This window comes from Rhipicephalus microplus, chromosome 1 (assembly GCF_043290135.1).
Source record: "Rhipicephalus microplus isolate Deutch F79 chromosome 1, USDA_Rmic, whole genome shotgun sequence".
In the NCBI taxonomy this organism is placed as follows: Eukaryota; Metazoa; Arthropoda; class Arachnida; order Ixodida; family Ixodidae; genus Rhipicephalus; species Rhipicephalus microplus.
In genome coordinates, this window is record NC_134700.1 from 257,301,063 (window position 1) to 257,318,233 (window position 17,171).

At 45.6% G+C, this 17,171-nt stretch overlaps 1 protein-coding gene across 1 annotated transcript in view; it reads left to right on the forward strand.

Annotated features, from left to right (window-relative positions):
- Positions 1-17,171, forward strand: part of LOC119164650 (zwei Ig domain protein zig-8) — a 256,416-nt gene that overhangs the window by 208,757 nt on the left and 30,488 nt on the right. The window contains exon 3 of the mRNA XM_075893729.1: positions 15,964-16,174. Coding sequence (XP_075749844.1) covers positions 15,964-16,174 — 211 coding nt within the window. The remainder of the gene's footprint in view (positions 1-15,963; positions 16,175-17,171) is intronic.

Sequence of the window (17,171 nt, forward strand, 5' to 3'; positions counted from 1 at the left end):
AGTTTCCTTAAACTTTGCAGTTCGGAGATTAATGTCATTATGACTATTCATGTTGGCGTCTTGCTGTCTCTAGTTGCGTGCATCCTAGAAAGAGGTGATAAATGTCTTCATATACGAATCCATCAACTCTTTCGAGAGTTTCAGCATAGCCGATTCTGTGTAAAAACGTTTTAGTGCATTCACTACCTAAAAATAAACGGGTAATAAAGGCATCTGTACTGCCGCCTAAAGAAAACAATATTGCAAATTCAATAAGAAGATGTGTATAATATAAATCAGAGCTTTTAGAAGTAAAAGTATACTCAAAGACGTATTTACAGACGTAGTGAAAGATTTTGTTTGTAAAATACTGCGCAAATATTTTTCAATACCTAAATACAAACCATATCACTTTTGCGAGGGACGTCTTCTGCTGGTTTTTCAACTTCGGTGTAGCCAGAAATGTTGCAGTGTTTTGCTATCTATTGAAACACTATTTCATGATGATTTTAATTTTATTTGTGCCTCGTAGATTGGGTCATAATTGATACTTCTCACTTTTGAGGTACCTACTGATACTGGTGCACTTGTGTATCACTAAAACTACCCATTTGTGAGCATCTCTTACAGAAATATCAAAATATATAGCACTTAGGATACTGAATAGTTCAACTGTTGTAGACGGTGTCACGCGAGATAACATAAATTATTCTAGCCGATTGAGGTGTTGTATACGAAATGTTGAAGTTGAAAAGGTTGGTGCACAGCAGCAGTCTCTATAGACACGTATGTAACACATATATCCTCTTTATGTCTGGTAAAGTGCTACCTGTAGGCCTGCTCGTATGAACATGTCATTTTGTTATGATCATGTCATTCATTGACACTTCGATTATTGGTAGCGTGAGCAGCCTTGAAAGATAATCGATATCCGAGTTTAAAATTTGCTCCTTAATAAGGTTTTCGTGTCTTCCTTAACTTCTTAGCTTCTTACAAGGTAACCAGCCGGTCTGAGAACTGGCTAACCTTCCTGTCCTTCCTCCTTGCTTCCTCCTCCTCCTCTCAATTTCTTCATGAGTACAGCTTCCATGACTTAGTAATATTTCTAGAGCCGACGGGCTGTTTTTATGTCATGTCTGTAGGTGAAAAAAATATAGCAATGTTTCCGAACTTCTCATGACGCAAGTTTGGCAATATTTTGCATTACAATGAAGCTCGAGGTTACTAATGGAACCCCTAGACATATGTGTAATCACCTAACCAAACGTCATTGAAGTTTCCGTTCAGGCATGCGCTGAAGGCCTTGTTGGTTTTCCCCAGAATATATTGTCTTATTAGGATACTGTGGACAGTGAGTAGGTACGGTAATCTACCCCATGACATGGTAGCAATTATTCGTAGTACATTTACAATTCTATTAACGTCGCTTTAAACTTTCTGCGTGTGTTGTGTCTAATGTAGCTGCCAATCAAGTATTTTGACGAGAAATTGATACGGCATCACAGTGAATAAAAAGAGTTTTTCTAGGCAAAGATCAAAATTATACACCTTCGTGCAAGTGAAACTGCAACACGACACTTTCCTCTTGTAGTAGAGCCATTTTTAACTCAATAAAAACTTGTTGATGGTATTTATTCTCTCCGGTAATGGCATCTGAGTTAACTGAACATCAATTAGTTCCAGATGACCACATGCACGCTTCATCTGTATACTGTCAGAATCATAACTACGTTGGCAGTCTTCTTGGTAAATAAGCCATAAGACACTTAATAGAAAATGGCTATGCACTAGTGGCAAGTTCTTCGGCGATTCCTGCTTGACGTCGTGTTGTACACTCTTTCTTCGCCTATCTGGTAAATTATGTTGGGACTTCATGAAAATTCCGAAGTACATCGCAAATAGCTGCCCGACATTCCAAGTTCTAACATACGTAGAAGAATGTGAACCTTAATGACGCTGTCGAATGCCCTTCTTACCTCCAAGTGTACCGAGACTATTACGTTACTACTGGCTGTAAAGGAGCCTAAAATTCCTCGCGCTAAATGTAAATAAATCATGTAGGTATAAAAACATGAGAGAGACTTGAAATGTGTGCACAAGAGGCACAAAAGAGGCCCAAGACAGTCTTTCCTGATTTTAGTACTGGAATCACTCGAGAAACTTTTCTAGGTTGAGGTAGAATTTCTTCTGTCCATGGATAAATATAAATGTATAAAAAAGATATTGTACCTCTTGGCTCAAGGTTTCTTTTCTTTTATAGTATTGTAAGCACTGTCATCCGGCTCATCAGGATTGTGCCGACACCGAGCAACGTTTTTTTTACAGTTGATTTTTTATATTTCTTGTTTCTCTACCTAATATACGGGAAAATTTACGAACAATTTGTTATTTTGGAAAAAAAATGTAAAGACGCCTTTTTGTCGAAAAAATCAAACATTCATCTTGATTATTGCTTGCATTTTGAGAGTTGACTTATTCTTTGCACGAGAAAACGTCACTGTCTGGCACCAAAAAAAAAAATAAACAAAAGCCATTTATTAGGCGTAACGCTCGGCAATTAAAGCCATGCGCAGAGAAAACGGGTGTGGAACCAATATAACGTCATCTCTTTTGTTCCACGAGAGCATGCGTACCACAATGTCCGACGAAACCAAACCTAAATGATTAAGTACGCGAAATCAGAAACGTGAGATGAGAAGCCAAATGATAGGACTGACTCGGTGGAATGATGCCGGTGACATCGTCTACCTCCCGGAACGTCGACATCGCTTCATGAATAGCCGCAAAAAAGCCATGTACTCCTGTGAGCGGGCAGCCACGACAACATAGCGTATAGCTAGGTGTGCGTGTAAGTCTTCCCACATGCGGCGCTTCGCGTGTGTTACAATGGTCCCCAGTTAGCAGAGTCTCTTTATTTCCATGCCTGTGTGAAATATTCCTAAACGACCGAACAGCGAGTCTGTGCCGAATCTCTTGGGTGGCACGAAGGTTTTGCAAGATGCTACCCAAACAGACTTTCCCTGCCAACCCTGCCTGTTCATTTCCACTCTCTCAGATTCTCCTCCCTCTTAGGACTCTCAACATGTCCTCTTCGCGAAACGAGAGTTGAAAATTTCGCGAGTGGCTGCCCGTGCGGCCTGGAATATTCATGACCTGGTGCTGAGAAGAGAAAAAAAAAGACACAGCGCGCAAACGGGTTCTTCTTACTTGGCCGTCGCGTGCCACCGCTGCCGGTGTTTCGTTTTCTCGCGTGCGATATTCCACGCGTCAGTTGCACGCCGCTGCTTTACTCAGCCCGGTTGCGCAGTTTCGTTTCTCGTTTTTCCTCTCCACTATTCGCGCTGGGCGCTCCCTTGGAAAAATGGACGGACGTGAAACTTGGGGGATGTTCCCGAGTGTTAACGAAAAAGAAATATATAGACCTTTCACTACCGCATCGTCGGTTGAAGATGACTTCGCAAGCGGTGAGAGTAGTCAGAGGAAATGAGAGTTGAAGTCTGAAGAAATTGCCTTTAAGGAGATGCAGTGGTCTGCAGTGCTTTATGTGTTTAGTAAGTTGTAGACAAAAAAAATAGCTGGAGGAAATTTTTTTGTGTGAGAAAACTGTACGCCATTTCGTGGCTGTCCCGGAAATACGAGGTTGGCCGGTCGACAAAAAAAGCACGTTATTTTAAACGTACTTTAACACAGCACACGACTACACGGACACAAGAGAGGAAGGAAAAAAACGCAACGTTGTCTCTTCTCTTGTGTCTGCGTAGTCGTGCGCTGTGCTAAAAATGTTCAAGTACTTTCGAAATACCTACTGAGGCAGAAATTACACCAGTGAAATTGCCAGGTAGTGAATAACATTAGTTGTTATTACTTCGTTTAGTTAGGTGCAGTACTACGTAATATTGATCACCGTTAAGCATATACTTTCCGGTGTTAGCAATCATTTTTTTCAACGTTAACCAGGCGGATCCATCGTTAGCCACTACTGGCCTAAATTGGCAAACATTTATGCAATACCAGCCGATATTCAACGGGCCTAAAAGCTCTAAGTGTTACAGATACTGTAGGTAAGGGGCTGGCTGTATGCGAGTGAATACGGTAGCCCAGGACAGCCTTTACTTTTTACCGCTCCACATCATCTCTAGGACAGGCGCACTTACAATGACGCGCAACGCATTAGTTTGCAGGTGAGCGGACGAACGGGTAGCTGCACGGGTAGCAGCTCGGAAGTGCTCACGCATTGATAGCAACTATAAGGGTGCATGAGGAATGCCAGAGAGCCTTATATAAGTCGCACAGAAACAAGATTTTCTCTATGTGGTGTTCGTGCAGTTTATCGTGTTTTCAGAGAACTGGCGTGCGTTTGGCAAACACTGCGAACAGAAGTAGATGGATCGGCAACGTTACCCTAAATCAGGTCGATGAAGAAGCCAGGACAGCGTCTTGCCTTCGACGGCTGACGTGAGTGTTGGCCGGGTTTCCAGAGTCTAAAAATATGTACAGCGAAACTTGCGGTGACCGACATATTCGGGTGACGTTTTGGCGTCTCTCCGCATGCAATGTACAGATTCGCAATGAAAATTGCCGCAGCGCACCACTTCTCTCTCGAAGTTTCGTGGCCTCTTGTGTGAGTGTTGGTCTTGCGATTGATAAAATCAAGATTTAACTTTTTTCTTGCTTAATTTTTATATTTTTAATTATTACTTTTATTGAATTATAAAAAATTAAGTAGTTGTTCTCATCTACTTTTGGGAATGATTATTCTTTACCACTTGGCAGTTAGATAGTTAAATATTTAAGAAAAATACTATATGCTACAAAACGCGCATTTAAAGGTTATCGTGTTTGCACAGACCACTATAACGTTTACCACAAAAAATGATGGTCACTTTCTAAGTATTTCACTAAATAGTCATCATAAGTATCGGTGTTTCTTTAATCTTAAAATACATTTATTGATTGGTGATTGATTTTTTACGAGCATGCCTAGTGTAAATTTGTAGCTTCTTTTTCTGTTGGGAAACAAACACTCCCCACTCGGCGCCTGAGACGCACCACGCAAGGTGCTATAGCAAAATGGGAGTACTACTGCCGCTATGCAAATAGCAGCAATCGACGTTCTGGTTGCTTGAAAAGCAAATAAAAACTCTGGAAAGGTTCCAGTAATTTTGTGAAAAACGTATCTACGTACTGTAGAGAAGTTACATAAGTATGCGGACACCAACGTTACAAAAAAAACAAGAAAAGAAACACTTTGGAAATGAACCGTCTTCTGTAGGGTGACCCTACGGCATCGGCAGAGCCGATGGTGTCTCACACCTTAAGCCCGTTTGAGAACACCTGGCGGAACGCGGGAGGCCTCTTCTTATTCCCTCGGTGCTAAGCCCTTACACAACTCTTTGGCGAATCATCGCTTGTTTGTTCTTTGATAGGAAAGTACACTTGGTCGATCAAAAAAGCGCTACAAGGATGCCACCTTCGTGCACGTGAGGGCTAAAGCCCTCTCCCCAAATGACACAACCAAAATGTAAATAAAACAAAACTAGAAAAAGTCGTAGAGACATGGGCAAGCTCCGCGGCGCACAGTTATCAAGACTTTAAGTTACACGTACTGCGGTGTGCGGCCATAGGAGCGGCTTCTTTTGGTAACACGTAAACTTCTTGCCGATGGGGCAATAAACCGCCTGATCCGCTCGCTGACCGCACGTGGTTCTACTTTCAGGCTCGTTTGCAAGGATAAGCGCGGAAGCAGTCGAAGACATGCCAATTCGACAACACGCACCAAAGACGCTGACCGGGCGCCCGATCATTGTGACGTCGGTCACTCTTTCGCGTGTCGCAAGGGTACCCGCTTCCGAGAGCCACCAGAAGTAAGCCGAACCGTGGCGAAAGGTCGACGGTGATCGCACGGTATCGCAATGCAAACTTGCCGCCTTTAATCGGCGGCGAGCCTCTATAGGCGCGTGAACAGAAAACGTGAGCCGAATGTGCTGAGAGGCAATTGGGGGGGTCGTCACAACGACTTTTTCGTCCCTACCCTTTTGTCGCCCACGTGGGGATTGTTTCCTTTGTCCTGGGTTAACAGGAACTCGCAATGCTCGGTAGTCGCAGGCACTGTAGCACTTTGCGGGGTGCCCTGCGGGTGCCGTAGTGTCCGGTCAAGTCTAATACGGTTGTACGCTTCGAGTGAGCGCCGTCAAAGTAAAGGTGCGAGCCAGAGCAAATGCAGCGCAACGGCTGACATCCCCAAGCTTACGGCACTATGTAAATAAAAGTAAACTGAAACTGCCACGTGCCCACTTCTTACCGTGATCCTACACCTAGTGTCTTCGCTAAAGAATAAGATCGCTCTGAGTGCGGCAGGTAGACCTCCCGCTGCAGTTCCTGTCTGTGCATGGTGTTCGACAAATTGATGCTTCATTTATGAAGTTCGACACATGATACGCATACAAAAGGCAAGCTTCACTGAAAATTCTTGCAGAAAATGTGACCCACAGGCCACAGAGTTTCACTCGCTAGTTCACATGTGGCTAAGGTACTCGGCTGCTGACCCGCAGGGCGCGGGTTCGAATCCCGGCTGCGGCGGCTGCATTTCCGATGGAGAGAGAGAGAGAATAAACTTTATTGGGTTCCAGCATGCGGGATTCCCTCCGGCCGCGCAGGGCGTGGGGTTCACCCTATCTCACGTTACACTAGAAGTCCTAATGTCACGCGGGCCTAGACCTCAAGGCCTTCGTGCCCCGTCGCCGCTCGGGTTACTGAGGGTGTCCCCCTTTCGCCTTTGCAGCGCCAGTGCGACCTCGAGCTGCCGGACGGCCCTTCGCTGGTCTTCTGGGTCCGTAGACCCCACACGCTGTTCTACTTGCGGCGGTAACACCGGACCGTCCGCGCTGTCTGCGTCACATCCCCAGAGTATGTGAGCCAGGGTGGCTCTCGCGCTCGCGCACACACTGCACATTTCACTCACGTAGAGTTCGGGGCACACGTGTCGCGCTAGCGATGGGGTCAGCACAGTCTCGGTTTGGAGCTGGCGCAACCTCACCGCCTCCCACCGGGTAAGATCCCTGTGCGGAGGCGGGAAGCCACGCCGTTGCTCCCTGTACCACGCGAGGATGTCGCCGTAATCGAGCAGCTGCTCCTCGCCTTCTTCTTCGGTCGCCGTCGTGTCTTCGGAGGCGGGCGCGGCCGCGGTCCGGCACGTGGCGAGACCACGGGCCGCGGCATCCGCCTCCTCGTTGCGGTTCGGAGATCCTGGTATCAGGTCCCTACCCATGTGAGCCGGGAACCATTTTAGCGTCAGCCTCGACTTGGACTCGTCGCTTGCCAACGCCCTAGCAGCCGCCCCGCACACGGCTCCGCGCGAGAAGCTACGGATGGCCGTCTTGCTGTCACTGAGTATTGTCCGCACGCCCGGGGAGCGCGCCGCCAAGGCTATCGCCATCTCCTCGGCCTGGCTCGCGCTCCGCGTACGCACGCTGCATGACGTGACGATCTTGCCCGTCGTTGCGGCGACCGCCGCCGCCACGTAGGCGTCCTTGTTCTTGACTTTGGCCACGTCCACGTAGACGGCGCCCTCGTCGTTCTGATGTTGCAGCAGCAGCGCCCTGGCTCGCGCCGCTCGTCGTCCCTCGCTTTCGCCGGGACCCATGTTCTTTGGCAGCGGATACACCACCAGTCTTCGCATGGTTGACTCCGTGAGTGGAGACGTTTCGTGGTCTTGTTCCTCGGGGGAGGACAGGCCCACTCGTTCCAGCAGCCGCCTGCCGACCGCGGTGCGGCCCAGGCGCGTCAATTGAGCAGTACGTTGGGCCTCGCCGATCTCCGAGAGCGTGTTGTGCGCTCCCAGAGATAGCAAGGCCGTCGTCTTGGTGCCGTTGAGCAGGCCCATGGCACCCGCATACGCCTTGCGGATGGCCGCGTCGATTCGCTTCCTCTCTGCTTCCGTCCACTTGTGAAAGGCCCCCGCGTATGCTGCGTGGCTAACTGCAAAGGCCTGCAGCAGTCGCAGGAGGCTCGCTTCTCGGATTCCTCGGGACCTCGACGTGACCCTCTTGACGAGTCTCGTCGCTATCCCGATCTTCGTTACTATGTGGTTGGCTGTCGTCCCGTTCGTGCGGTGGGCGTCCACGTACATGCCTAGTACTCGGAGGCTCTGGACGTGCGGGACCGGCGTGCCGTCGCTGGCTCGGACGACTATGTTGCGTTCCGCTTCTTCCGCGGCCCGCTTACACATCTCCGCCTCCATCAGCTTCCGATGGAGGCGGAGATGTTGTAGGCCCGTGTGCTCAGATTTGGGTGCACGTTAAAGAACCCCAGGTGGTCTAAATTTCCGGAGCCCTCCACTACGGCGTCTCTCATAATCATATAGTGGTTTTGGGACGTTAAACCCCACATATCAATCAATCGCTAGTTCACATGCGTCATGCAGTTACTGCAAAAGCGAACCTTGAGCTCTCTTGCCCCGCCACGGTGGTCTAGTGGCTAAGGTACTCGGCTGCTGACCCGCAGGTCGCGGGATCAAATCCCGGCTGTGGCGGCTGGATTTCTGATGGAGGCGGAAATGTTGTAGGCCCGTGTACTCAGATTTGGGTGCACGTTAAAGAACCCCAGGTGGTCAAAATTTCCGGAGCCCTCCACTACGGCGTCTCTCATAATCATATGGTGGTTTTGGGACGTTAAACCCCACAAATCAATCAACCTTGAGCTCTCCACAAAGCACCACGAACATGCAGCAGCTGTGTTAAAATAATGCACTGGTGATGACGACACTGATGAGTATCAGTGCGCTTGCAAATGTCGCTATAAAGCAGCTGCTCTTGCGGCATTAATTTTTATTTTATGCTCGCGTCCTTTGCCTAGTAGGAACAAGCAACCAAACCCGCACGGCGTGTTGCGCATTTGTCTTGAAGAAAGTCAATTTCTCGTAGCTCTGCGCGGTCTAAAATAAATTACTTCCTTTCTCTCTTTCTCTCCCTTTTTCACGTCAGTGGCAAGCGCTAAACCCCAGGCTCAATTTTATTGCTGCGCAGAAATAAGTGCTTCGATGCATTCTTGCGTTTTGTTGTTCGAAAGTGCTTTATTCTCGTGTACGAGACACTAATGGCTAGTTGAACTCAAATTTATGACCACGAAAAAAAAACACCTCTGCTTGTTTTTCTCTTCAGCGATAAAGTGTTTTTGGCTCAGTTGTCGTCGCTTCTTTGAGATCAACGTACGAGTCCAGGATCTAAACTGTTTCTTGGGAGCGAGAACAGGAGGCACTATAATATAATTTTATTTTTTTCCATGTCTTTCATTTCAGGAAGAGATGACGCAAAGTAGTGATGTAGCGGTAGAAGAGAGGCCAAAGCATTTTGCTAGAGCAGCATCTAACTCCGTCGTACTCTTGGAGATCGCGAACTTCAATGTGCAATATAGCGTGACCGCTGGACATATCTCATCATAAAATTTGGTCATACCGTAGTGAATACGTAGTTTTGAGAATCTGTTTAAATGTGGCGAGACGTGCGAAGAAAGATAGAAAGTCGCTGTATCTTATTTTTCTGCGCTTCGATGGCTGACTAAACAGCATCCTATCGATCGAGGACGTTATATTGCGGAGGCCTAACTGTCCAAAAGCGGCTTGGGGCAACTTGTTTACTTATCGCACGGTGAGTGATTTCACGGTGGAAGCCGATAGTTCGGTTCGGAAACAAAAGGCACGCCAGCTCTTTTTTTTTTTTCTGGTGCACTTGGAACAGCGGAGAACCGAAGAGCGCCTAAGTCCTCGCTGCCACAGCCTTGGGGCAAGCTCGGCGCAGCCAGGTCAAACTGGGACAGTGGTCCGAAGTCACGTTGGGAGGACGTGCGCTAGCAACGCCTCTCTGGCTTTCGCCCTAAGCAGAGTTCACCGATCCAGAGAACCAGAAGAAAAGAAGGCAGAACGAAGGCGCAGACAAAAATTTAAATGGTAAAAGAGCTGAAGAGGAAAAGAAGGTGAACGCGAAAACGGTCTGGCCAACCTTTTTATGACACTGTTCGATCGTGGAAGCACGCTTTTGTTTTTCTTCTGCTTTTTAATTTAGACGTTGCGCTGGGACAGTTCTGACGCTGACTGAGTTTGCGTGGTAACTTGGTTTTATTTAAAAGAGCACAGTTTATTTATATTTCGGCTGAGTCATTTTAGAGATAATTGTCAAGCATTTTTTTTACGCATTTGATTCGCTTGCGTCTGCCTGCAGTAGTGGCGCTAGTTTGCTCGAAATGTGTCGCTGCTGTCGAAGTTTCTGAGCATGTTCACCAAGGTACGCGAAAAGTTTGTTTTTGTCTTAGAATAGAAATTCGAGTAATTACGCTGTCATTTACGTGAGGTCCGATGTCTGCTGTGGTGCTATTTGTGATTTACCGACCTTCATGTAATGACATCGTTTTACATATTACCACCTCACGATCTCTTCACCCCAACCCGCCACGGTGGTCTAGTGGCTAAGGTACTCGGCTGCTGACCCACAGGTCACGGGATCCAATCCCGGCTGTGGCGGCTGCATTTCCGATGGAGGCGGAAATGTTGTAGGCTCGTGTACTCAGATTTTGGTGCACGTTAAAGAACCCCAGGTGGTCAAAATTTCCGGAGCCCTCCACTACGGCGCCTCTCTTAATCAAATAGTGGTTTTGGGACGTTAAATCCCACAAATCAATCAATCATTTCTTCACCCCAGCATCAACACAGATGAGATACAGTGTGGGGGTATTGGAACGTGTCTGTATATATTAGACGAAAGAAAACACACATATATTAGCTGGATGCATGTTAGCAGTACTCTGAAGTGTCCAGGACTGTAAAGTATGGGTGTGAACTTTAGCTCCTAAATTATTAAATATTTAATGAGTATAATTTTAAATACTATTTGGGTTTCATTTTGAAAATTTCTACGAGTGACCTATCAGTGACGCCAGTTTTTGGGTGTTCCTAATCATTACCATAAATGCCTAATGTCTTCACAATGCACGCAAAGCTCTCTGCGTAAGCGTTCTTGCAGAACGTCCGAAACACAGTCGCTATTGTACTCTATCCAAACTCGTTATGACTTAGCACGAGAACTTCAGACTCACTAGTGACAGAAAAGCACTCGGGAAACGCAATTTTATCTGATTCAAAGTGTTAAGTAGTAGCGCGGCTTCTCGCTGTAACTACCGTCACGCGCATCGATTCCCAGATTCTAATTTAGCCGTAATCTAAAATGTAATGTAATAGCTACAGAGACAAATGACGAAGACAACAAATAAGGGTAGTTCGACGCCCTCTGAGCGGCGAAAAAAGAAGCATTGTGGTCGTTGTATCAGACAGCGAATTGATCCGCGCGGTGCCAGTGATAAAGAGGCGCTGGGAAGACAAAAGAAAACCACCCCCTTCTTTCTCGGTATCACTCGCTGAGTCGCGGAAAGCCAAACGGCAGAACGAAATTTGGCGCCGTGGTCAGAGGGCATCGAAAAATAGCGGCGTCAACGGACGCGATCCCCACCCCCGTCCGCCGCAGACACTGAGGTGTTTCAAATTAATAGCGCTGAGTGTGACGTGTTCGTTGCGCGTGAGGCGTGTCGGGCGACGAATGTGTCGAGATGGCACGTCAGATAGTCCTCGGCGGCCGTCGGATGGCGTCGGCGAACGCACACGGAGCGACCACACGCCAATGACTGTGCTGCTTCGGAGCGACAGCTTTGCGGGTTACGGGAGCTCCGTGACCCGTGACCTTATTTTGGTGACTGTTTTTACGTACGACATCGGTCATGTTTGGCTTATTGTAGAGGTCAGTGTAATGAGGTATCTACTACACATTTCTTGGTGACTAGGTATAGCGTAACACTAATACTGGAAAAGTGAGAGTATACAAAACAAGCGCTTGTGCCTGAATATTGTGTGTTCTTCTCTCGTGTTTGGCGCTACCATATCATCAACGTGGAACCATGCAAACTTCTTAAACCGTCTGCACTTCTACATGTACACATTAATCAGAAATTAAGACATGTGCCACGGTTCCTTCCTTCGATAACGTCGGAATAGGAGACGGGTGAGTGACGGACTACTGCACCTTAAATATTGTGTGCCCTTTATTAAAAAAAAAAACGAGAGAGTATTCTTCGCGAGAATCATAGAAAGAGGACTGAATAGACGAGAAAAAGCGGTTCTTTTTCAACGCATCCTTTCCCCATGCGTATTTAGATACCTGTGAAGGGTGTCTGCGACGCATGTTTTCAGCGTATGTATTGCAAATGCATGGCCTGGATGTGTTCTGTGTATTCGGTATCGTAAGCGTCGGGCAGATGAGGATTTAGGTGATGTATTGCAGCTGTACAGTGACGCGTTTTCATAAATTTGCTTTCAAATTCTACGTGTACATATCTGCTTTTTTACACCCCGTACAAATACATACTTGTAGTGCGAAATAGTGAAGCTAAATATAAATACACGTGTTTATCTTCTTAGGCCCCCTGGACTGGTATGAAAGAGATAAGATCTGATTTATTGCAATACCACCCCCCCCCTTTTTATTGTTATTTATATTCTGTGAATTCGCGCTGTTTAAAGCGGGGTACCTGCGCTTTAAAGTGGTCATTTATCTACGGAGGGCGGTAATATATGATATCATGCTATAAAGAGAAATCGGAGGTCTAAATATACCACTTGATAAATGTAGGGGCAATGCTCGCATAGGAAGTTTACCACCAAATCTATCTTTTCGCAGCCTGGGCACACCTACTGCAATTACGCTGAGCCTACGTGGGTGTGCTCGACCCATTTATTGTATTCAAGCAACGATGTCTTGCGAAACTGAGTTGCAACGCATTAATTTTCTTCAGGCTTCGCAATGTATCTCTTCCTTTAATGTGTGTGCGCTATCGCAGAGACGTGGACTGTTCTGATATGGTGTAATGTGCATGATGGTGACGGGCGCGTGTGGAGGTGGTAGCGTCACAGCCATAATACTGAAATTGTGGCTCTTATAATTACAGTCTCATGCTGAATTCAGACAGCATAACGAGCGTGATGCAATAAAGCAATGTGCGATTAGTCTACGTGAGACAGTTAGAGTCCCCGGAGCTGTATATTTCTCGCGTTGCAGGAAAGTCTGAACTTGTTTTGAAAACTTCAAAACTTTTTTTTTACATTAAACCAGTATAGATTCGCTAATGATATGCCTACCATCAGGATCTGATTGTTTGCATATCATTAGCGAAGCTATACTGGTATACTAAATAGCGAAGCTATAATTGCTGAAATTCCCTGTCACAAAATATAATAGCATGAGTCACTTTTAGTAACACAGGCATGTAAGGGTGTACCATGTAAGGGCGTGTCACTTAGCCAGCCATTAAATTTTCAAGCTTTAATCCCTAAATGAAAAAAATTAAACAGCAAAGATATTCTAGTGATGTTTTACTTCTGCATCAATTTTTTTTTTAGACGTCAACCACCGGATTGTAGAAGTTCGAACGCCCGATTTAAAAGAATACATACAGACCCGCAAGAGAAGCACTTGCTTTTGTTTCAGGGAGTAATGTTGCTCCAAATTCAAACAAAACTTATTACTGGCTTTTATATTGTTACGCCACAACGGAAATAAAAGAGCATGCCAGCAGAACTCTCACTGACACACTTTTACGTTCAAATCCATCCGTAGCCCTGCCATGGTTGTCTAGTGGCTAAGGCGCTCGGCTGCTGACCCGCAGGTCGCGGGATCGCATCCCAGCTGCGGAGGCTGCAATTTTAAATCACGGCTGCGGAAACTGCTGTCAGCACGTCTGCTCAGATTTGAGTTGCACGATAAAGAACCCCAGGTGGTCGAAATTTCCGGAGCCTTCCACTACGCCGTCTCTCATAATCGTATCGTGGTTTTTGGACGTTAAACTCTCCATATTATAATTAAATCCACTCGTACTAATACTCTCCTTGTCGACTGTGCTGTACAATAGAGAGAAACACACTTACACGGGGCATTTAAAGCTTATGCACATTAAACCACAATCCTCACTCTCCTAAATACTGATGAGCTCACGATCAGTTTTCGATCATATGTGCGGACAAATTTCTATGTATACATATAGTGTGGGCACAATTCTGTGTGGTGTGGACACTCAGTGTTGAAAAACGTGAACTCATTGTGTTAGTGCTGTGCTATGTACATATGTATAGCCTTGTGTTTGCTATAAAATATGTGATGTCGAGTTTTGTGCAAGAGAAGAGGAGTAGCTGGCGCCACGCGTTGGTATCAACCTCTACCTTATATACATTTAATTTTAAAAAAAGTGTAAAGCACGTAAATGTTTGAACCGTTCTCTTTCGAATTTTATATGTCAAGTTACTGTCTCATTCTACAGAATGATACAGCAAAAAGCCCAACATATGACTATCCTTCACGATTAATTCGTTAACTGGACTTGCGCTATGAGGTGTGTCAGCAGAGATATACATGGCGAAGTAAGTCCAGTATATCTCTGCTGACACACCTTACAGCGCACGACTCCACGCCATGCACTTCGCACTAAGTTCTCATTGGCGTCAAACGAACAGTTGCAGTAGAAAGTGTCATTTGTGTTTGTGTATGCATTTGCGAGACTCACTAAAGGGGTGTGTCTCTTCGGTGCGCTTATCTGCGCGCAGACCGGTCTCAGAGCGATGAACTCGTCCACGCTTGAGAGCAGCTGGGGCGCCATTACGAATGAAGGAGTTGACGCGCGCGCCGCACGTGGCGAAACGCTCTAATTATTTTCAGCCCATTTGCGCCAGCAACTTCGCAAAACTAATTCCGCTAACCCATGCAAACGTGCAAAATGAGCGTCCCTAGCGGTAAGCTGAAGCTCAAGATTAATTGATACCTCCGGTGACGAAGCGGCCTGTGGTAGAATGCTGGCAACACCGTAACACATTTTCTGTGGCTTTTTCTTTTTAAGGAAATGCTAGCGTACGTGCAGGCATAAGGTCCGAGCTTACTTTTCTAATAGGTATATTGTTACTTTGCCTCTCTTTATATTTAAAACATCAGCAGCAAAGTTGAACCTACAGTCACAGCTGGCCAAAGAAAGATAGCACTTGGTGAATTAACCTATGGGTAGCTCTATGTCTCACTGAAACGTGTTCACTTGGTGAAAATTCTGCAAGAAGGCCGATTGAATATACAAAAACACGTTATCCCGAATCATGTTGATTCATTTAAAGAATTTTACATTTTATCTTCTTTTTATTGTTTCACTTATTGCCATATTTGTAGCTTTTAGGTCTTGCAAAAAAAAACTGCAAGTGAGTGCCAGTGAAGTCTCAAGTCTCTATGCACCTAAAGTATTAGTAACATGCAAGCATATGAAAAAAAAAATATCTCGAAGAGTGTCAAAACATCGTCAGCGCAAAAAAAAAAAAAACAGGTGTACGACCACGTCACGTTTTCAAGTGACGTACGCATCATCTTTTCAACACTTTTGCTTCAGTAACGCACCGCCAACTGATTTTGAGGGAATTTTAAAGAATGCAAGAAGATATAATTCGGTTGCGACCTCGAGTAAACGAAGTCTGTCATATTCTATATTTGTTTTGATTTATAAACTCACTCACTCACTCAATCACTCAATGAATGAATGACAAAATGAGTGAATGAATGAATCAATCATTCAATTCATCAATGAATGAATGAATGAATGAAGGAAGGAAGAAATGAATGAATGATACAATCAATCACAAGGCAACGCGATTTAGGCAAAGACTATCCGTTTGATGCGAATGTCTAGTGACTATGTTGCTTGACTGCTGACCCGATAGTCGTGGGATCAAATTACGGCCGTGGCCGCCGCATTGCTTGGTCGCCATGCGCTTAGATCTTTTTTTTTTGTTAAGAACCCCAAGTGATCGAATTTTCTCGAGTCCTTGAGTCCTTCACAACAGCGTTTCTCGTATATTGTGCTTTTTAAACATAAAACCCCAACAATTATTACAAACCTCTCACACAGCGTCTTCGCATGCAGGTGTCATGGATACGCCGCCGCGACTTCCATGTCCTCACGGTGGGCCTGACGACGTACACGGCTGACGACCGGTTCCAGTCTGTGCACATGGATCGCTCCGAAGACTGGATGCTGCAGATCAAGCGCGTGCAGCCCACCGACGCCGGGGATTACGAGTGCCAGATCAACATGCACCCGCTCATCTCCTACTTTGTACGACTGGCCGTCTTGGGTGCGTAGGCATGCAAACGAACCTTCAATAGCGGGAGAAAATTATTTGTACGTGAAATTTTCGTACAAAAGTGCAAGATCGCCTTTCTTTTCTCCGATGTTTTTATATTTTTTGGCAATGCGAAAGTAGCTATAAATTGATTATCGCAGACATCAACTTTGCCTTTTCTCTTGCTTTTGTTTTTGTTTTATGAATAATTAACACTGCAGGCATTGTCCCGATACCGATATTATTGTTGTGTTCTTATTGGCTTGCTGTAAAGAGGGTGACATTTACTTTACGTTGGAAGCTCTGCTTCTATAAAGTAAGCAGCGAAAAAAGAAAAAAGAACAGTGTTTACCCAGAGTAAATAATGAGCAACTAAAGACAACTTCTGTTGCAAACTGATTGGTTGATACGTGAAATTTAACGTCCGAAAACCACCATATGACAATGAAAGACGTCGTAGTGGAGGGCTCAGGAAATTTCTACCACCTGGGATTCTTTAACATGCACCCAAGTTTGAGCACATAGGCTTACAGCATTCTCGCCTGTAGCAAAAATTATTCTGAGCTGAAACTACAATAAAAAATAACATGATAACGCAGAATTTGTCCTCAGGACCACATATTGATATTCAGGCGTCCATTCGAAAACAGTTTTAGTTTTGCACGCAGTATATAGACTAACACATCGTTCCGTATAGCAACACATAACTTTGTCAGTAGGGTTAGTGCTCGGAAGCCAAAATTATCTGTCTTCGCACAGAAAATCAGTGGAAGCCTAATTAGTTTTTTTTTTTTGCGTGGTACTGGCATATTGAATAGGCGATAGCACCTTCACTTTCTTTTTTTCTTTTTCGCGCGCCTATTTTGATCTCCGTTTTCTTTCTCATCTTTCTTCCTCATTCCCCTTTACTTTAGTGCATTCCACTTTCCCTTAGTGCATTCCCCCTTTCCTTAGTGCAGGGTAGCAAACCGGATGCCCTTACTTTTGATCAACCTGCCCCCTTTCCCTC